Source organism: Octopus bimaculoides, chromosome 8, assembly GCF_046866305.1.
Source record: "Octopus bimaculoides isolate indiv1 chromosome 8, ASM4686630v1, whole genome shotgun sequence".
Lineage (NCBI taxonomy): Eukaryota > Metazoa > Mollusca > Cephalopoda > Octopoda > Octopodidae > Octopus > Octopus bimaculoides.
In genome coordinates this window covers 45812224-45835720 of record NC_142935.1, presented here as the reverse complement: position 1 = coordinate 45835720, position 23497 = coordinate 45812224, and the positions used below count along the sequence as shown (strand labels likewise).

The 23497-nt window shown below is 33.8% G+C and overlaps 1 protein-coding gene across 20 annotated transcripts in view; it reads left to right on the top strand.

The window, feature by feature from the left end:
* LOC106868262 (dedicator of cytokinesis protein 7) overlaps positions 1-14993 on the top strand; it is a 175959-nt gene extending 160966 nt beyond the window's left edge. For 14 of the 20 annotated variants that reach the window (XM_089356429.1, XM_089356427.1, XM_052970082.2 and 11 more), the window contains 3 exons: positions 1337-1440; positions 2847-3002; positions 14059-14116. In XM_089356429.1, the coding sequence (XP_089212555.1) occupies positions 1337-1440; positions 2847-3002; positions 14059-14107 (309 nt within the window). In that variant the 3' untranslated portion in view covers positions 14108-14116. Of the gene's footprint in view, positions 1-1336; positions 1441-2846; positions 3003-4694; positions 4754-14058 lie in introns of all 20 variants that reach the window. The other 6 variants (XR_016242868.1, XR_016242866.1, XR_016242867.1 and 3 more) reach the window with 2 other exon arrangements.
* Positions 14994-23497: the final 8504 nt, after the last annotated feature.

Below are 23497 nucleotides of genomic sequence, written 5' to 3'. Positions count from 1 at the left end.
TTTGATATTGTAAATTTATTCGCTCAGTTTATACACCAGGTATGATATTACTACTGCCCTTATGTCATTTATCAGCTTTCATTGAAAATGATTTCTGACAACTGCCAGGATAGTAGATCTAGAGTACTTCTAACCACCAGTTAACATTTTTATATTCTTCATACTCAAGGCTTCTGTTTATTGGTGCTGTTTTATCATTACAAATCATTGTTTCTTTCTCAATATCTTTCAGTAGTGTATGGTTATGTTTGAAGAACTGTGTTTCTTACTGCTTGACTATGTCTTGCAGAAGTTCAGTGCTTCCAATTCTTGCCAAAATATCTGCCTTCATTCTATGCCAAAGTACATCTCCAAGGCAATTATTTTCCTTTTATCAAACATACAAATTATCCACGTCTAACAATTATATAGTAATAATACCTTGATTGACTTTACATTAATAGTAATTAAAACTGAAGATTGTTTATAAAACTGCTATTATGAAAATTTAATGTCAAGTAGCTGTGTGTTGAGTGTTAACATCAACTTTGGAGTGTGTAAATAACTATCTTACATCAAGTATCAATAAGATAACTTTAAAAGAAAAACCATCAAATCTGTTTTTAAAACATTGTCACTGGAAGCTGATATTTTATTTGGTTGAAAAAAAAAAATTCAATCCATAGCTTTTTCCAACTCTGCAAGACAAAGAATGAGATAACTTAGCAAGATTAGTGTGAGTAATAGTTGATTACAGTTGCTAAAGTAGAAGGATATATGAGCAGCAGGTAGGCTGCAAGTCAGAGAAGTAAGGGAGACCCTCTAACATGTTTACTATGAAGTCTGGTAGGGTAAGAGATAGAATGTGAGAAGCAGTAATACGTGAAATAGAAATAAGAGCATTGAGAAGTGCTTTAAATCAGGGGTTCTAAACCATTTTTAATCTATGAACCCCTTTGATTATTATTTTATTCTGGTGGACCCCATAGCCATTTGGTGTTTTAAAACTAATTTTATAGAAACTTCTTTCAAAATTCTTATTTTGTTTTTCACACAATCGCTTGTGTAGGATGAACTATGTAAAACATTAGGGAAAGAAACCTAAATGTTTCTTGCAATATATATACCAATACATACATGTAAAGCAAAATTTTCTCAGGGGCCCTTATAATACTATTGTAGAGCCCCAATTTACTGTTTTGTTGTGTGAACCTCCCAAAATCATATATGAACCCCAGTCGAGAACTACTGCTTTAAATATACCTGTGTGTGTGTGGGGCTGTAAAGAAAAAGCAGAAGCTGCCGCTGTAGTAGCCCTATGGTCTCACATTGTTTTCCTCTCTTCTTTCATCTTCAGGGTCCAGTAGAGATTGCTCTTGTATTCCTTAAAGCTGAACCAAACCAAACCCATGGAAAACATCATAACAAACTTAGATTGTGCTTTAAAGAATTTTTGAAACGGTAATATCCTCACACAATTTTTTTTCTTTTTTTTTTACTTTAATCAAAAGAAAATAAGAAAATAGTTTTATTTTGTCTTTTTGGTTCATCAATATTATTAGCGAGCCAACAAGTGAATCTGTAAGTACTTGCTAAATCTGCTAGAAACAGCAGGCAAATTTCCCTCATATCACATGTTATGTTACCAAGTTAAAAAAGAAATGATACATTGGGTAACATAAACATAGGGACATGTGTGAAGGAAAATGGTGGGATGAACAGTACTGGAATGTCTTTGATCATATGTTTGTTCAATGACAGCTGATCTGGGGGTAAACAACAAAAATGTTATGAATTTTGTAACTTTCATCATAATCCTGTTTTAAATGTCTCTTTCTGAATCAGTCTACTATTTTTAAGCATTCAGTATGAAATGAAAACAAGTTTAATGATTAAGGTGTTAGTACTGGACTTCAGTATCTTCTTTCAGAGTTGTTTTGCTCTATGGAGATCATACTGTGTCAGTTATTCCTTGAATACATTTTCAATTTGATTGTAAATTCTATTCATATTTTTAGAGTATATATCATCATCATCATTGTTTTAATGTCCACTTTTCCATGCTTGCATGGGTCAGACAGAATTTATCCAGCTCCAGCTCCAGCTTAGTTACTCTACTTACTCATATAATACAAGGTAGTTATGTATCTTTTCTGCAACAAGAAATTTTAATTACCTTTTTCTGATGATATCTGAAAAGAAACAGCGATTTTAGCAAATTTTGATCACATCAGGGTCACCAGTTGTAGGGAAGAGGGTATACACCATCCTGTGTATCCCAATTCCGTACATTAAATTCTTCAAGGAAGAAAACGGAGCGCAGACTCTGAACTAAAACAGCATAACAAATATTTATTACAGTAGAATTCTGCTCACACTAGGAGGGAATTCGGTAGCATGTCGGCTTTGGTTAGATGAGACGCCATCAATGAAGTTGCGTGGTTGAAGTCATTTCCTCCTCTCTGGTTAACTTTGTGGATTCATTGTGGAGTTGACAGAGAGCTGCTGTTGAGACATCTAGCTTCCACGAAGTTCAGCAAGCAAAAGAGGCAGAGAGACGTGGGAACGCTTGGATGTTGGATAACCACACATGCGCACGAGGGACTCCCTGCATGCCTTCCAGAAGACTAGTCCCTGCACATGTGTGGATAAGCTCTCCAAAATGGCAACTGGTATCAGGCACCACTACACATATTAAGCAAGACTAATAATAAATCAAAAAACATTAAAATAAACAAGCTTTTGATGGTTTCAAAATTATGATGCTAAGTGTTTCCATTATTTTGTCCAACCCCTGTATGTGTGTGTGTATAAATCAATATCAATATATATTTATATTATCTTTTCTTTTACTGTTTATTCTACAGATGTTTGGATGCTCTACAAAGAAACAAGACACTGATAACAGTTGAGCAAAAGGAATACCAAAAAGAAATGGAGAGAACATTCCACAATATTCGTGATAAGTTGTATCCATTGATATGTTCCTCAACAGTCACACTGAAACGAGCCAAACATAAGAGGTTAGTGAAATCATAGTTATGCCTCAGGTCTCTACTATTTATTATTATCCCTTGCTACATTCTTCTGCCTTGTCTTTTGCACATGTGCAGATGTGCATATAGCAGGCCTTAACTTGTAGGTGTATGTAACTATAGACATTGTTTTTTCTTCTCATGACATTTCATGCCATATGCATTGTATAGCACAAAATAGTAAGACTAAAGAATTAAGTTTTAAAAAAATCAATCTCTAACACTAAAAAATTAGGACAATGGTACAGTGGAATGAAATGATAAGGAAATCAACTAATATATATATATGGTTCAAAATTGTACAAGAAACAGAAGACAAAGAGGTGAGAGAACAACAAACAAGCACTAGGGTCTATATAATCAACTTACCCCTCCCGAAAAATGCTAGCCATGTGCCAAAATTTGAAACGATTATTATTAGTATTATTATTATTATTATTATTATTATTATTATTATTTTTTCAGTGGGTGAGCTGGCAGAATCATAAGCATGCTGGACAAAAAGTTTAGCTAGGTTATCCACTGGCTTTCAGCAGTCTTTTGAGTGCTTAGAACTCTCCTTATAATTTCTCCTGTCCCTAAGAGGCAAACATTCTATTCCAATCACCTTCAACCATTTGTCTATACCTTTGCTTATAGTTCCCAATGCACCAACTATTATAGGTGCAACCGTTTTTTCTTTATGATCCTGGAATCAAATGGACAACATGAATCAATTAGTAAGCAACTTCGTTTTACCTTTATGCCAGGCTAAATGTTTAGTGGCATTTTGTGTGTTTTAACATTCTGAGTTCAATTCCATTGAGGTTGACTTAGCTTTTCATCCTTTCGGGGTCAATAAAATATGTACCAGTTGAGTACTGGGATCAGTGTAATTGACTTGCCCCCTCCCCCAAAATTTTAAGCCTTGTGCCTATAGTAGAAGGATTATTATTATTATGGCATTGAATAGCAGATTTTGTAGTGTCAGACAAAACACCTTGTGGTATTTTCACTCTGAGTTCAAATGCCACCAGGGCTAAGTTTGACTTTAATTTTTTTGACATTGATAAAAGAAAATATGTTCTGTCAACTATTGGTTCCAGTTTAATCAATTATATCTCCATTCTCAAAATGTAGAACCTATAAACCTCTGTCTGCATAATAAGGGCAAAGTCACATTCACCTGCAGCAACACCATCAAAATTAGACACGAAACAACAGTGATGATGGCAAAGATTACTTTGTTATGTAAACAGAAGTCTGAACACCAGAATTTATACTTGTCAGAAAATATTAAAACTACAGCTTTGTGATATAAATGAGTCATAGGTCTACCAAATCTGTGCCCTTTTCTCTATCAATAACCCTATTATTCTTCATGGGGTGGGAGCTTGAATTTCATACTGATTCTCTTAGATCATAAGACTTCAGAGCATCTCTGAGATAACATAAATGGTAAGTTTATGTACACAAAAAGTCAATGAACATGTATGCAATTTCCACATAAGTCTCACTGTATTTTTTGTTTTGTTTTGTTTTGTTTTGTTTTTTCTAATTTTTTAATTTCTTTTTCTCTCCTGTTTTTTTTCCTACATATGACATAATTTAAAAACAAAATATTTTAATGAAATTATATAACCTAACTAAAAATTCCATTTCTTTGCTTTTTTTTTTCTTCTTCTTTTTTTATTATTCTAGGCCCTGATTGAATAACCCTTTCTATTTTACTGATAATAATCCTATCAACTAATATTTTTGTAAGCAAAATTAACATTCTTACCAGTCACCAATTTGTCTTGAGGCAGCTATGCCTTTTTTTTACATACTTTTGTTCTACTAGCTTTCTCATATGCTTGTTACTTTCTAGTTTCTTTCCTATCTGCCCTTCAGTTTAATATTCTTCTCATGGTGGTATTGTAACCTTTACTGTTGTTGTTGTTGCTGTTAGTGTTGTTGTTTAGCCACAATGTCAAACTGATTGAACAGACTGAGGAACCAAAAGCAACACAGACTTAATCATTTCATCTCATCCTTTTTCTTTCTTTTTTTTTTCAGAGTCTGTGTGTCTGGGATTACATTATGCAATGTGTCCATTCTTTTCTAAGATGGTAGGCTGCAGTGATCTGAGATAGATTTAGTTGCTAATTGTAGCTGGTAAAGTCTGCCATATACAGGTTCACTGCTCCTTCAATGGCTTACTGTTGGTGTTGCTGTTTAGTCCCAACTCAGCTATTATTGTACAGACATGTAATCAAAAGCATTTCGTCCAGCCATGCCATCCTGTCATTATTCAGACATAATGTATTCAGGACTACATTACATAATGTGTCCTTCCTTTTATAAGACAATAAGGTATCATTTAAGGGAGATTTGGCTGCTATTTCTTGCAGTTCATTGGATTGTTCCTGATGGCTTTTTGCTGACTGGGAGATACTAAGTATAAGTAATTATTAGATTTCTGAAAACAGTGTATATTGCCAAATTCATCATCATGGTCATCATTGATTGTCACTATGGGAGAGTGGCAGATAATGAGACAATACCAGACTGGATGCTGATTGGTATTTAATTATCATTTTTAGACACCATAAAAGACACCATTTCGAGCGTGGCCGTTTTCGTGCGGGTGACACGTAAAAGCACCCACTACACTCTCTGAGTGGTTGGCGTTAGGAAGGGCATCCAGCTGTAGAAACTCTGCCAAATTAGATTGGAGCCTGGTGTAGCCATCCGGTTGCACCAGTCCTCAGTCAAATCGTCCAACCCATGCTAGCATGGAAAGCGGACGTTAAACGATGATGATGATGATGATGATGATATTCATCAGCTCAAATCCAGTCAGGATTGATTTTTTCCCATTTTGATTGTTATCCCTCCAGCTTTTGTTATTTAATACAAGCACCTGCATTTACTGGGTTTAATTCAATCAACAGTACCATCTCCCTTACAAATGGTATCGTACAAATATTTGAGTTTGTAGTCAAGGTCATCACTGTCACCACCACCACCATCATCTTCATCTTCAACATCACCACCACAGCCATCAACCTTCCCTAATAGGATGTTGATATGTTGATGAATAGACTCAACAGAGATTGTTGTGACACTGCACTAAATGACCAAATGATGTAGTGGTCTGTCATCAACGCTGTCTCATGAGCTAATAAAGGCAATGTGGACTGGCGGATGAGATAGTGGATAAATAAAGAATTAGGCTACACCTCCTCTTACCATGAGTACAAACCCACTATCAAAGGTGATATTTTAAAAACTAGCACTGTAACTATTTGTACAAGTTCTCTGATAGATAATGACACATTTAGGTACTTTTTGGTTATCTCACCCCCATAAAAAAATTGTGCTATCTCCCCACTCCCCCCATTTTACGAGAAATATCAGTACTTTTGGTTATCTCCTTCAACTAAAAAAATTGTTTAACCCTCAATAAAAATGAAAAAAATTATTAAACATGGAAGGTGAAAAGATGAAACATCATATTGACTCTCATAATATTTTTATAACAAACCATACAAAACTGAGAAAAACTGATAAACATGAAAACTGAAAAAATTAAACATCTTATTGAATCTGATAACATTTTTATAACAATTCATACCCTGCCTAATGCAGAGGCCAAACATCAACAACATGTTCAAGTGCTGAATCAAAAGGATCTAATGCTTTTAATTCAATCCCTTGTCGCCACATAAACTCAATTTTTTAGTGGGGAGATAACCCAATTTTTTAATGGTAATTCTTTTTAATGGGGGTGAGATAACCAAAAAGTACCCACATTTATACTAGTTGTAAATTATAAAAGTAAAACTAGACAACCAAGTCCATTTTCAGACTATTGTCTGACTGGAAAAGTTGTGAGAAAGAGATGTGATACGAGTTAAATAGCTGAATTGTTTGATAATTTGTAAGTTCAATTTCACTGAAATCATTTCAGCTTATGTCTATATATGGTGCTGAGTCCTAGAGCCCCTCAGCTCATTTCTATCATCATCCTTATGTATACTTTTCCAAAATAGACATGGTTTAAACATGCCTTCTTTTTTTATGTGATTGGTAAAGATTTACCTCATCAATATATCTTACAACAACACAGCTCTCTCTCTCTCTCTCTTTCTCTCTCTCTCTCTCTCTCTCTCTCTCTCTCTCTCTCTCTCTCACCACCACTATAATAGCTTCTACTCCTTCACCTCCACCTAAGTCTACCTGATTCACCTACCTCTCACCATTCCTACTTTGTCTCGCACTCAAAAATCCCACACATAGCACTTCACCTACTCCTTCCCATCAGAAATGCATCTCTCTGGAGCAACCACCCTGCACACATTTCCTTTATAAACATCAGCCTACTGAAGTTCAAACTGAACATCAACCACATCAATGTTACTAGTATAGGAGGTCACTCAAAATCATAAGTACTCTTTCTTCAAAAAATTTTGATAAATCTATTATGCTTTACTAAAATATGTAGTTGGTATTTGTTAAAAGCCTTTTTCCTTTTTAGCTCATGGAACACTGAACTTTGAAACACAGTTGACACTTGAAATGAATTGAATTTTTTTTGTCTTATTTCATTATCATCTTCATCATCATCTGTATTTTTTTTTTCATGCTTATATGGGTTTGATGGATCTCACAATTCTTCATCTAACAGGCAGAACAACAGAGAAAACCACCTAGCTTTGTTGATGTGTATGTTATTTTATACATGATTTTAGTGGCTGAATTTCACCACCCACTTTACAATATGGATTGTATGCATCTTATCTTAATCAGGTCCCCAGTACTAGAGAGGTTGACTGTAGCAGGATTGTACAGTTTCTTCTACCCTGTATCATCTTAGTTATCAATAGAAGTCTAACAGAAAATAAATATAACGTTATTTTCCATATGGTAGTAGTCTGACTTAATTGAAAGGAATGTAAGGTACCTTACTGGGGTAGTAGTCTAAGGCTGTCTCTTTAGCACTAGTTAGAGGGTGGTGGAGGAGTCGTTGTGTTGGTATAGAGGAGAATTCAACTTTAATGGAGCAATGTACTGACTGACATAAGGTACTTGTTAGTAAGTCTCTAGTTATTTATAAAATTAAACCACTGAGTGAAACTAGTAGAGTAGCTAAATTTATGTGAAAATATAGCTACAATATCTCCTATGCCATCTTCTAAAAGGAAGGGCATATTGGATAAGGTAATCATAGATACATTCATCAATATTTAACATCTGTCTTCTATGTAAGCATGGGCTGGACAGTTAAACAACATCTGAAACTTTGGAGGATTTCATTGTCTACTTTGATATGGTTTCTATGGCTGGATGCCCTTCCAAATGCCTATCACTTAACCAAGTGTACTAGTGCTTTTTTTCTTTTTTCTTTATTTTGTGAAACCAGCACTTGTGAAGTCACCATGTAACTCACAACTCACAAGATCCCCTTCAATTGAGTGGGAGTAAAGAAAAGAGAAAAGTGGTTTTTGAGGTTAAAGAATGAAAGACAGGACTGGAGTAGGTTTCTTGTTACAGAGGATATAAATCTCTTCTTATTACATAAAAGTAAGTGGGAGTAATCAGTGGAAAGAGATAAAGATGGTGGCAACAAGGTAACAGATTTGGCCCTCAAGGTATCAGATGAATATAAAAAGGGTGTGGATAGAAGATCTGGTTTGTGTGGGTAGAGGTTACAGGAAATATTAGGAGAGAGTGAGGGATGGTTAGAAATGAGGAGTAGGGTGGGAGGAATTGGGAACAAAGGTGGAAGGATGGTCAATAAATAAATATAAGTTTTGGAGGGAAAATAAGGGGAAAGGAGGTGATGACTGACTGTACAGAAAGGATGAAGAACAGCAGAATATTTTCAGTAGATAGAGGGAAAATGACAGAAATGGGATGATGGTTTGTGTTGGTGTCTGAAAGAAAATGATTGGATGGTTGAAGTCGAAGCCTCTTTGATAAATAAATCAACTCAAACACTGACCTGAGAGCTAAACAACAACAACAATGTCAATTACTCTAAAGGAAATATAAAAAAAAAGCAGAAACAATTTCCTTCATATTACTATGGAAATACGAGTGTAAAACAGCAACAACAATAAAAAAAAAGTAAAAACAATAAATTTAACCAATTTATGGAGCGCTTCCTTGACTCTTTGCTCTCAACACATTAAATTAATCCAACTCCAATATTCTTGAAATAAACATGTTATTTTATTATTTTATTTATTACTTAACATGTTTTTCTTTTAATAGCATCAACAAGACATGTTTGTTTTGTGTTTCACATTTTACTTCTGCCTTCAATGACCACACCAGCCATGCATGTCCCTTGAAGTAGTTTGCTTTTCTATAGAGCAGTTTGCCTTTCTATAGAGCAGTTTGCCTTTCTATAGAGCAGTTTGCCTTATATTTTCTCATAGAGCAGTTTTAAATTTTCCATAAAGCAGTTTGCCTTATCTTTCATCATAGAGCAGTGTGTGCCTTAGATTTTCCCATAAAGCAGTAGTCCTTCCCTTTCCCTGTAAAGCAATTTGCCTTCCCTTTCTCCATAGAGCCATTTGCCTTATCTTTCTTCATATAACATTTTGCTTTTTCTTTATAAAGTAGTTTGCCTTACATTTCTCCATAAAATAATTTGCCTTACCTTTTAAAGTAGTTTGTCTTAAAATAGAATAAATAAAGCAGTGTTTGCTTTACAGCATTCCTTAGTAATATTCCTTACCTTTCTCCATAAAGCACTTTGTTTTACCTTTGCCCTAATGCGGTTTGCCATACCTTTCATTATAAAGCATTTTGTCATACCTTGCTCCATTAAACAGTTTACCTTACATTTTCACTTGCACAAGTGTCTCAGGTTTGCATTTCTCACAGTAGCACTAAATTTCCTCTTTTCAGAAATATTTTCACTTTATTGTGGCTCCTCTCAAATTTATGTGGCAATAAAGAATTTAAGTTATATATTTTTATTTATTCAATGATTTGCCATCTTTTTGTAGAAATGGAGGTGGCTTACGAAAGAAGAGTTTTGCATCAAGGGCAAGATAATACAACTTCTATTCACTGTGCTCCCATACCAGCTGTATTATATGTCTAAATATCTGCAATAAGCCAGTCATATAATTTCTCACACTATTAACTATACTTTTAGAGATAAAAGGTTTCTACTTTTTTTTCTTTTTTTCACAATATTGAAAACTAGCTGTTAATATTCTAGATGCATAGCAAATTTAAGTATTGTGATTGATTGCATAACAGCCAAATCTCCCTCAGATTGCACCTCACTGTTTTAAAAGAAAAGAGGAAACATATATATTGGATAATGTAGTCCTAGATACATTGTCTAAATAATAGTCATAGGTGAAGTGCTTTGATCACAGGTCTGCTTGCACATTGCTGACTTTGTGTTAATAAACAACTTGAGACCTGCAATCTCTTAAGGGAGCATTTATCTCTCATATCTATCATTCTTTTTATATTGCCCTCAAGTATAAATAACCACTGATCCTTAAAATCTTCTTAATTCCTTGGAGATCTTTGTAATACATGTGCTCAGAACACACTGTAAAATGGTTGGCAAACAAGCAGAGACTATATAGAGTTGAGAGAACCAGTTACCATTATATAGGGTTGGGAGAACCCTTTAGCATTTAAACAGGCCATATCCGGCCTAAATATTCTACCTGTTTCATGCTCAAACTGGCCAGATCTGGCATGTCACACCTACTCTACAATGTCATTCTAATAATAAACAATTGCACCATCAAAATCTCAAAGCTACAAGATAATGCATGATTAATTCAAAACAATGAATAAATCAATTTATTTGACAGAGTAATATGAACACTAAATGTTTAACCTATCCAGGAGAGCAATAACTCTGAATATTAATTGATTTTGACCATGTTGACTCTTCCAACCTATGCCAATAGAAAGTGAAGATAAAATGATGATGATTGATAACAGTGGTAATTTAGGATTAAGTGTTTCACTCTTCTTTTCGGTTCGGAGAAGGCACTAGGAAATTGTTCTAGTGCTCAGAGTTCTTGCTTCCACTCCAGCCTAAAAATGACCCTCAGTCATTTGCCATTCTGACCTGGAATACACATGGTGGATGTGATGATGTACAACAATCTTTGACAGCATTTCCTGCAAAAGCTTATCACACTCTTGTCTCTGCCACAACTACCATATGGATATTCTACTTAACTATAATTTGTTATCCTATAGAAGGAAGAGGAGCTGATAAAATCATTACAGTGGGGTGGGGGTGGGGAATTCCCCATGGTATTTGTTCTAATTCTTCACATTCTGAGTTCAAATCCCACAAACCTCAACTTTGCCTTTCACTCTCCTAGGTTCAATGAAATATAGAAATAGTCAAGTACTGAGAGGTCAGTTATATTAAGCAAACCCCCTTCTCTCAAAATTGCTAGCCTCCTGTCTAAATCATTAACCCTTACTCCATAATAATTTTTCTTATAATTGTGAAGACAATAATACAACTGGTTTTGGTACATTTTGTTCCTTGCTTTCTAATGTAAACACAGGCCACAATTTTGGAATAAGGGCTACCTTAGTAACTCTGGAAGGATAAAAAAAAGCGAAATCAACTTAAGTTTGATTTGAACTCAGGGCTATAAAGGATCATAACTGAATACTGCAAAGCATTCTGCACAACTCTGCTGTCTAAGCTGTTTACCAATCCCTTTACTCTTTCTTTTACTTGTTTCGGTCATTTGACTGCGGTCATGTTGGAGCACCACTTCAAAGGGTTTTAGTCAAATAAATCGAACCCCAGAACTTATTTTTTTAAACCTAGCACTTATTCTCTTGATCTCTTTTGCCAAACTGCTAAATTACAGGGATGTAAACACACCAACACTGGTTGTCAAGCAATGATGGTGGGGTCAAACGCAAGCACAAAGGCACATGCACATACATACAAACACATGCACACACACACACACACACACACAACTGGCTTCTTTCAGTTTCCGACTACCAAATCCACTCACAAGGCTTTGGTTGGCCCAGGGCTATATTAGAAGACACTTGTCCAAGGTACCATGCAGTGGGACTGAACCTGGAACCATGTGGTTGAGAAGCAAGCTTCTTACCACACAGCCATGCCTGTTCCTAAACTTTTCATTTTTTTTTTTTTTCTTTTCTTCAGCCCTAGGACTCATAAGGCTGGTTACTCAATTTCCATGCCATACAAGTGACCGAAATCACAACAATCCACCTGAACAGGATGCCAGCCCATTGCATTGCTCTTCATTAATGCCACAAAATTTACCTTCTAAATTACAATCTATTTTCAGATTTTTACCATTTTCACATTTTAAATTACTTTTCCAATCTGCAAGACTAAATTTTGCAAACACCTTGGCACTTTCTGATTTTTGTACTGTATAAAAACTTGCATTCTCATCCTCTCCTTGTCAAATTTGTTTCCTGATCACACACCCTTTATTTCTTATATTTCACTGTGAATGCCTTGTTTCACCTTAATTTTTTAACCTTAGACACTCCTTCAATGTTTTCATGCCTTGTTTTTTGAAGTTTAGGTGTTTGTTGGTTTGTTTGTTTGTTTGTTCTTTTATTGTTTTACAGTGTCTCCTAATCCCTCAAAAGAATTCTAGATTTTCTATTCCTTGCGGTCTCTCTTTTTTCTCTCTCTTCCTCTCTCCCTCCTTCTCTCTCTCTTTCTCTCTCTTCCTCTCTCCCTCCCTCTCTCTCTCTCTCTCTCTCTCTCTCTATATATATATATATATATATATTTATCTATACATCCCACCCATGCCAGCATAGAAGACGAACATTAAGTGATGATGATATATATATTATCCCTGTTTCTCTACTGCCCTTTTTATCCCCCCACTTTCTCTCTCTCTCTCTATCTCTCTCTCTCTCTCTCTCTCTCTTTCTCTCTCTCTCACACACACACACACCTTAAAAACTGACCCATTCATTTCTCTGTGTATTCAAAACAAGAATACAATTGGCTTTGGGATGAGAGGGTGAATTTGGATTTTCTTAAATCTTGCTTGAATTTGTTAAAATGTTTTGACTTTAGAATCAACAGAGTGCACATTTGAAATATATTTAGCCCAGTACACGCACACACACACACACACACATACACACAAATGTTGCAGATCTTAACTTGATATGTGGGCATTTTGTTGTATGAAGGTAATTCTGTGAACCCTACGTTACCTTAGTACATCTAGCTTTCAGGAATATGTGCCTTATCATTTTAGTGATATTAACTATAATAGAGTCAAAAAAGGCTGAGAAAGTAGTTTATATTCATGCAAAAGAAAAAGGAGAAAATGGAAATTTTGAAGTTAATAAGAGTTTATTATCAGCAAGAAATCGATCATTATCTCTTACTGCTGTTTCAATTATACATAATGAAATTAATTAAATATTAAATTTATATTTCTGAGCATAATCTCTTCAGAGGGGGAAAAAATGTATATATACCCTTAGATGTTATGTATGTTTGTTTGTAGATTCATCACAGCAGAGTCTGGTGTGATGACTCTACGAACAAACATACATAACATCTAAGGTTATATATATATTTTTTGTTTTCCCTCTCAAGAGATTATACTCTTTCTCTTATATATATATACATATATATATATTCTTTTATTCTTTTACTTGTTTCAGTCATCTGACTACGGCCATGCCGTAGCCCTGCCTTGAAGGATTTTAGTCAAATGAAATCGACCCCGGAACTTATTCTTTAAGCCTAGTACTTATTCTGTTGGCCTCTTTTGCCAAACCACTAAGTTACAGGGACATAAACACACCAAGACCAGTTATCAAGCAATGATGGGCCAAAAAACACAGGCACAAAGACATACACACATAGATAGATAGACATACGATGGGCTTCTTTCTATAAATATTGTTAATTATTAAATAAATGAAAGTAACATTATTTAATCCTCAATGTATTTTTGTCTTAAACTAAGTGACATAACATTGTGTTTGTGCATGTGAGAGAGAGATTTGTGATATTCCTTTCTTGCTTTTATCTTTTCAGTAAAGACAGAGCTCGACGAATACATTCTCCAAACAGTTCCCTTGTGTGAAATACAAAAGATAAGCCCAACCAGACAGCTACTGACAGTCATCCTTGTTCTGCCTTTTATTGTTGTTGTTGTTAAAGAAAAAAAACCAGCGGGGTGGGGTAGTCACTAAGGTTGTTCTTACTGCTACCATGCTCCCTCCTACGGCTATTGTTGCAATTTTTTCCACTTGCCAACCTCCACAGACTTTTTACCACATAGTGAGTGTGTGTATGTGTATATATATATATGTATAAAACTATCAGCTATTGTTGCATTTTCCTCACCCAACCTCCCAGCATCCCATGAATATATTTTTACCATATACATACATGGATGTGTGTATATATGTGTGTGTATGCATTTATATATGCACATGCATACAGACTATCAACTATTGTTGCATTTCCTCTTTCCAATAACCAGTGATTTCTCTTTACCCTGTATGTATATGTGTGTATATATATATATATATATATATATATATATATATATATATATATATACATACATATATATAACATTGTATTCACTTTTATATAGACACACATACACATTCATGGGATCACACATTTATATACACATAAATGACAAAATATACCGACTATCAGTTCCTGGTGCGTTTTTCATCTGATAACATTCAGTGACTTATTACACATACACACACACACAGACACATGCACACTTAACCTAAGAAAGATGGAACAAGGAACACACACACACACACACACTCACTCACACACCCCAACAACCTTTGAATATGTATAGTTTTATTATGTCCATGTCTAGTCTATCTTCCTCCTCAGTATTTAATAGGTAAAACACACTAAATATCTCCATATTTACACATCAAATCAATAAAACTACAGATCAATACCTATTGCTTTCTGACAATATATTTTCAACATTATTTATTTTCTTGTCCACATTTTTTTTCTTTCTTTTTGTGTGTGTGTTCTATTTTATTTTTTAAAACTAATTTTTCTATATATTTTCTTCATTTTGTTTACACTTCTTATTTTTATTTATTATTTTCTCATTTCATCCACTTTGTTTTTTTGTTTTTTTTTTTGATCATTTGTTTGTTTCATTGTTTGACCTTTAAGAATGCATTTAAACCATTTTTGGTGAATATCTTGAAATATCTTTTAAATGGAATGAAATAGGGAAACATATTTCAGTGACAAAATTTCTCCAAAAGAAAGTGTCTAAATATTAATTGATATCCATCCATATTATTATTATTATTATTACGGCAGCAAGCTGGCAGAATCATTAGCACACCGAACAAAATGCTAAGCTGCATTTTGTCCAAATTTACATTCTGAGCTCAAATACTGCTGATGTCAACTTTGCTTTGTATCCTTTCAGGGTCAATGAAATATGTACCAGTTGAGTACTGGGGTCAATGTAATTGACTTCCCCTCTCCTCAAAATTACTGGTCTTGTGCCAAAAATTAGAATAACTATTATCATCATTATTAAATTTTATCAAAAATTTTATTGTTAAATTTCTTTATTCTATGTTAACTTTCTTTTTTAAAAAAAAGAAAAAGTACTCTAGCCTTTAGCAAGGAATACATTTTGATATTTAAAAACAAAATGACTGACCCTGTGACATAGAATTAGAAAGTGAGTACTTGTTAAGACTTTTAGTTGTTCACTTTCATTATTTCAATGAACTCTGTGGGTCATTTGAGCTTAATTTCATAATATAAACATATATATGCATTATTATTATTATTATTTTTATTATTCAACAAATTCTGCTGAGATTGACTTTGCCTTTCATCCTTTCAGGGGTCAATAAAATAAGTACCAGTTGAGCTCTGGCATCAATGTAATTGACCAGCCACCTCCTTGCCACATTTCAGGACTTGTGCCTATTGTGGAAAGGATTATTATTATTATTATTATTATTAAAGCACATTGGAAGAAATGCTTTGCAGTATTTCATTTTGACTGGCTACGTTCTGAGTTCAAATTCCAATGAAGTCAGCTTTGCCTTTCAGGTTTTCAATGTCAATAAAATAAAGTCTCAGTCAAGTACTGGAGTTAGTGGTATCAACTAACTCCTTCCCCTTTAAAATTACTGGCCTTCTGCCAAAATTTGAAACCATTATTATTATTATTATTATTATTATTATTATGAGTGGCAGAATCAGTAAGTCATGGGTAAAGTGTTTATTTATCTCTCCTCACATTTTATATTTAAATCTTGTCAAGGCCAATTTTGTCTTTCATTCTTCCACAATCAATAAAATAAAATACCAGCTGAGTCCTGGAATCAATCTGATTGATTATTCATCTTCTACACCCACACAAAATTATTGCTTTGTACCTAAGATAGTAAAATATCATTATGATTATTTTTATTATTATTTTCAATTCCCTAATTAAAAAAAAGAGAAAACTAAACTAAACTTTATTTTAATTTTCATATTTCAAATTTTATTTCTTGTATTGTTATTTATACCTTACATAAAAAACACATTTTACATTTTAATAATTTCAAATTGAACATGAACTAAAAGTTTTCATCTTTTGATAATTTCAGATTAAACCTGATTAAATCTGGGTTTTTTATTATTATTTTTTTTTTATTTTAAAAATAAATTAAGTTGTTAACTAGTTATGAAGCAGTATGCAGGAGAAATGAAAAGAGTCACAAATATAACAGCTTGTTTTATACACATACATGCACACACATACCATATTCAGATTCTATAAAAGATATTTCAGTTTGGTTAATTTGCTGCACTTAGCAGTCTTTTGAATCATTGAAAGACTTTACTGTTATCCATCCATACCACCTGGATTTGTGGAGACTCAGTATATTGCTTCTATACTGATTCCAATTCATGTGGCTTATTCGGCACATGTAATCATTGCAGTTTACTTACCACTGTGATTTATTTACCACATGTAATCATGGTGGTTTATTTAACACATCTGTGCCATTGGATTATTTAATTGAACCTAATAGGATGTCTTCCTGTTTTCTCAAATCATGAGGAATAGTATTTCAGCAAATCAGCCAATAGTTGTTTACCACTTTTCCGTCTCAGTTCTGTGTGTGTGTGAGCGAGAGAGAGAGAAAGAGAGAAAGAAAGAGTGCATATGTAAATAAAAAAGAGACTCAAGTACTGAAAATCCAAATTAGGAGTCAAGCACCTAGTTATTGTAGATTTTAAGGCTTAAATACACTTGATAAGGTTATATATATATATATATATATATATATATATATATATATATATATATAAAATTTACTCATGTAGCTCTGTGTCTGACAGTATCAAAATTTTTAGGTGTGTTTTTGTACAATCCTAGTTTTTCTTTATGACACACAAATATATGTTCACCTCTACACAATTTCACTAACAGTCACAACTACGTACATTGAATAATCTCCACGGACACAAAAACATGACAAACATGCACATGCACACACAGAATGGAATGAGTGAATGAATATATATATATATATATATATATATATATATATATATATATATATATATATATATGTGTGTGTGTGTGTGTGTGTGTGTTTATGTATTTGTTTTGGAAAATCCCTGCTGTGAAATTGTGTGTTGAAACAGACATTGTTACATTTCAGGGTAGTCATATTTTTTTTTCTCTTTATTCTTTTTACTTCCAAATAACCACATGCACTATATACTTGTCCTTCACTTCAGCTTTGTTATTTTTCTTATTTTAGTGTCCTTTGTCTGAATTAAACTGAAGTGAAGAATGAATATATAGTGCATGTGGTTATTTGGCAAAAAAGAAAGTGACCATCCCAAAATATAACAGGTTATATATATATGTGTGTGTGTGTGTATACTTTGTAGAGGAAAAACTTATTCATTACTGAGGAAATAGAGTATTTATGTTTCTATGAGTCATATTGGTTTTTCCAATTTTCTGATTTGAAGACCACTTTTAGCAAGAAACTTATAAACATATATATATATGTTCATGTATATCTATGTACCTATGTGAGTATCTTTGCATTATCACATGTGAAACCATTTAAGCGCTCAGTACATACTTAGAGAGAAATATGTACAGTTTGCAACATGTGTAATGAATGTTTCTACTGCTTCTGTTTCTACATTATATCCATTGATTAACACTCAACTTTCTCTATGAGACTTTGCTAAAGATTTAATAAATTCATTTCCAGCACCTTCACACACACACTTATATGTCAAATATATTAAAAGGGAAACATTAAGTTGATATTGGTAGCAGGCAGTCAATTCTTAATCTTGGCTGCCAAATCACAATGTGTTGATTTCCATAGTGTCACTAAACTTACATTGGGACTAATCCACACAGCAACATTTTTCTATCAGTATTTGAAAATCTATCTGATTGACCATGTCTTTCATTGCAGTGTGGACTGTTTGGTATATGGTCTACTTTGATTCCAGCCAGATTTCAATGATACTGACATAGCTATCCTGTTGTCATCATTGCATGAATGCTTGCTTTAACCTTTAACATTTAAACCAGTCCGATCCAACCTATCACACCTAACCTACGATGTCATCTACAAATAAACAATCACATCATCAAAATCTTGAAGCTATAAGATTAATACATAACAATATGAATCAACAGGCATTACTTTTGATAGAGTAATCTGAATGCTTAAAGGGTTAAATAATTGATTGTTCTTTTAACCACTTAGCATTCAGAATATTCTCTCAAATTTAATTCTTATGTATTCACATTAGCTTTATTTAATCATGCATGATCTTGTAGCTTTCAATGATGTGCTTGTATAGTTTTAGAAGGACGTTGTAGAGTAGGTGCTAGAGGTCAGATCTCGATAGTTTGAACATAATACAAGTAGAATATTTGGGCCAGATATATTATGGCCAGTTTAAATGCTGAAGGATTAAAATGATAATTACGAGTTTGCTTCAGCAGATTGCCTACTAAAATGAGTAAAACAAGCAACTATACTCTCTATCTCTCTCTCCCTTTCTTTCACTCACGCACCCACACACACACACACTCTTTGAGGTTGTTCCTAAACTATTAATCAGCCCACTCTCTTTTATATAGATATACAGAACTGATCTAGGGAATCTCAAAAGCAATAACCTACTTAGTTGTTATTATTTTACTGTTGTTTACCTTTATCAACTTTGGTTACTTCATATAATTAGGGATAACCTACAAGCATTACATCTCGTATATCTAGATAGTAAGTACATGGTGGATAATAAAATTTGATTAAAATTTTCAAATTTGATCACTGTTTGCTGTGACATACAGATGTCCTAAAATTTACTTTTGTACTTTGAAAACAGTATCAGTTGTTGACTGTGGTGATTCTGTTTAAGCCATAACCAAGCAGACAGATGATGATGCTTCTGCAAAGAGCTGAAGAACAAGAACTGAGCAATTCGCAGTTATTCTTCAAAGGTAAACTGAAGCAGGAGTGTTGTGTTGACAGATTACTATTTCTTTGTTGTGCTTTATTATGATTGATGATGATGATGATATTAGTTTTAATTACTTGTAATGCCATCTTCTCATGTAAGTGGCTGTAACTAAATATAAACATTTTGTCTGACACTTAACAATTCTGCTAATTATCCACAGCCTGGTGGATGTTTTATCTGAGTTTAGTTAGACTACACAAGCACCAGTTTAGTTTTTTTCTTTTTTCTTTTTCTTCTTTAAGAAACATTATATGAATAACAATCATTTTATAACAAAAAAAAAGGCTTGAAACTCTGTGATACTTATCTTTGAATCTGTTTATGATGTGATAGAAAGAATCAGGATATTCATTAAATTTATCTGTTAACCCTTTTGTTACTACATTTCTGCTGAAATGCACTAACTTTGCTTCAATTAATTTTGAAAATAATGAAGAATTTAGTAAAATAACTTAGTAATTAAGCTGGTGTTAAGAAGTTTTTCTGTTTGTTCTTTTTTAGCTTAGATCACTTCAAAAGAATCTGGTTTCATGTAGGTTGCTATCAAGAGGGTTAAAGCAACTTTTGAAACAACAAATTGTCCATACTTACCAACATCAACTGAATGTTTCTCTATGTCAAATTTTATGTCCCTAGTTCTCTGTTTTGAGAGATGTGCTTAAATCTCCCAGATGTATGCAGTGAAGTAGGAGTGTCCTTGTCATGGCCTCTTAGTATTCCCAGTAGCTTTGCTAATTCATCAAATTAGAGGATGTCTTCTTTGGTAGGTTTTCTCACCAGGTCATTTCTGTCTGCTAGTTTCATCTTTTTTAAAGACTTCATAGACTAGTCATTCATATGACATTGATAATTGCTCACAGTCTGATAGACAACTGGGGATTGGTAGTCTTTTCTACCAAAATGTTCATGGAACTATTATAGAGGTTGCATGTCTATACTGCACTGTTCTATAACCCCTACACCTTCAAAAGTGTTCGATAGATTTTGATTTTCCATATCATATATCTGCTAGCAAAATTGTTAGCATGCCAGGCAAAATGCTTAGTGGCAATTCGACCGTCTTTCAAGTTCAAATTCCTCTGAGGTTGACTTTGCCTTTCTTCCTTTCGGGGTCAATAAGTTACTAGTTGAGTACTGGGATTGATCCAATTGATCTGTCCCTCCCCAAAATTGTTGGCCTTGTTCCAAAACTTGAAAGCAATGTCATATGCCTGTTTGACAAAAAATTTCTAACCAACCATCAAATAGTTATATCATATGGTTATATCTTGGCTAGACTCACTTAATGAGTCTAACACTTTGATTCAGTTCCTGCTGTTTAGTTCTATGGTCGTGTTCTCTGGCACAACAATTGCTTCTATAGAAAATTGAGTAGCTGCACTGGGTTTTGGCTCAGACTTGACTGGCCTGATTTTGATTAACAAACAGAGGATGGAAGATGATTTTGGATGTTCACCTACACAGTTGTCTGGAAAGGTGAAAATATGCCTTTTGAAAATAAAATTGTAAAGAAATTCTAGTGTGTTACCATGTCTGTTGACTTGGAAATCTTCATTAAAGTAATACATGTTTGTTTGTTGGGTTGTTTCTAATATTTTATTTCATATTGTTATATTTTTATTTAATTTTATTTGTCTGATCATGTGAAAAGAAATTTCTAGAACCTGAAGTCTATCTATTCGGTCACTTGCCAGATATATGCATTTATTAAAGCAAAGATATTTCTCTACCAGTGCCATCTCACTGTTCTCTGTCTTCAGCTGTTGGCTGACAGATGAATAGCAAGATGGCACTGTTAAACTTACTAATTTAAATCAATAGCTCTGAGTGCATATGTGTGTGTATGTTTGTATGTTTACATGTGTGTGTGTATGTATGTATATACATATAAATATAAATTTCTTTCTGATGAAATTCTTTAAATTATGTGCAGTGGTAAAAGTATGGTTTGGAATGAAAACAGCAGAAAATGTGATGGGTCATTATTCTACCTCTCTTTGCATGTATATATATATATATATTTAGTGTGTGTGATGTAGAGTTGAGTCAGGCTATTTCAGTTTCTTTGTCAGTTTTAAGCCAATTCATTTACATCACTAGTATCTTTGATCATGGCATGAACATCCCAGTCTCATTTCTCCTCCCAAGTAAAAGTATGAGGACTTTTATCTATATATGGGTGTATTATTAGATATATTGTGTTATGACTGATTCTTATACTCCTGTAACATGGGGTCAGAGAAGAGCAAACTGCCTCACCCATTTTGTTGTCATTTTTATAAAGAACAGCAGATAAGCAGAATCATTAGAATATCAAAACTAAATGTCTCATGTTATTCTGGCTTTTCACATTCTGACTTCAAATATCAATAAAGTCAATATTAATTTCATCCCTCTGAGGTTGATAAAATAAAGTACCAGTCAAGTCTTTGGGTCAATGGCATCAGCGAGCCCTTTCTTTTCAAAATTGCTGACCCTGTGCCTAAATTAGAACTAATTATGAAGAACAGTAAATTGGCAGAATTGTTAGTGTTGGACAAAATGCCTTGTGGTATTTGTTCTGGCTCTTTGCATTCTGAGTTCAAACCCACCCTACCAAGGTTAACTTTGCTTTCTATCCTTCCAGGATTGATAAAATGAAGTCCACTTAGGTACTGGGGTTGATGGTATTTGACTGCTCCTTTCTCTCGAAGTCTGAGACCTTGTGTCTGTAAAAAATAATTGTTATAAAGAACAGTTTAACGCCTTTAGCTGGTACTGTAAATTTTCTTCATTCTTTCCATCCTGCATCAGAAATCAGTGAGTTATATGACACTTGTTGGTCTCACTTCTAGCTTGCTTTCCATTTAGTAGCTGCTAAGGGTGATCTCCCCATAACACAGGTACTTTCAAGGATTGTTGTAATATTGAATCATTCATTTTTCAGATCTCTCTGTTTAGAATTGAAATCTTGCAATGGTTGCCTCTGTCCTGTATCCTTCCTGTGGTTGGTAAAGTAAATTTGATTTATACATCTTGTCCTGTGAGTTGTGGGAGGTCAATAAAATATACACGAGTAATACATTAGGATCGGTTGTTGAATACATCCCTCCCTTATTAAAATATTGAACTTGTATCTGGTCAGAAGACCTCCACATTACCAATGTAGAAGCTTCGACATGGTTTTTCAACATGCTAGAAATAGCTGCTGATTTCACTCAACCCACATCTTAAGAAAAAGCAGAACACTTAAAAAACATACTGCTGGATACATAGTTTGGAAATAAGATGGAATGGGCATGGTTAGAATGCCTTTTATCATAGGTTTCCTCAATCGGATCTGTCTTGAGGTTAAACAACATCAATATTGATGACTTTCTAAGGTGATGGAGATGACCAAGTCATAGCATACAAGACAAAATGCAACAGTATTTAGTATCAGGTGATACTTGGCTCCCTCCAGTGGTGAAGCTGTGAAATATTATTTAAACAGATTGTTAGTACTTTAGACAATGGTTTGTGCAGTATTTAGTTATACTTTCTGTCTTGAGTTCAAAGCTCACTGTGTGAATATTTTCTTTTCCTTCTAACATCATTATAATAGTGTACCAACAAAGTACTGGCCTGATTGTAATCAACTGCTTCCTTTCTACCAAAATCTGTAGTCTTGTGTCTTTGTTAGAAATAATTATTTAATGTGTTATTTTGGTTTCCTTTAATTCTGAAACTGAGAAGCAATGGTGATATTTTAACTTTCTCTTGTGAAGAAGGAATTAATTATCTTTCCTAAGTTGATGTATATTTGTTGTTAGGATAAAGCAGTCTATTACTGGACATATCCTCTTCTTACTTGAATTTGGTCAAACCATTGATTTGTTAATGCTGCTGCACTATCTTCACACTGACCAGATGCTCTGTGAGACTTCATACTTATTTTCACCAGCTGAGCAGATTGGAGGAACATGAAGTA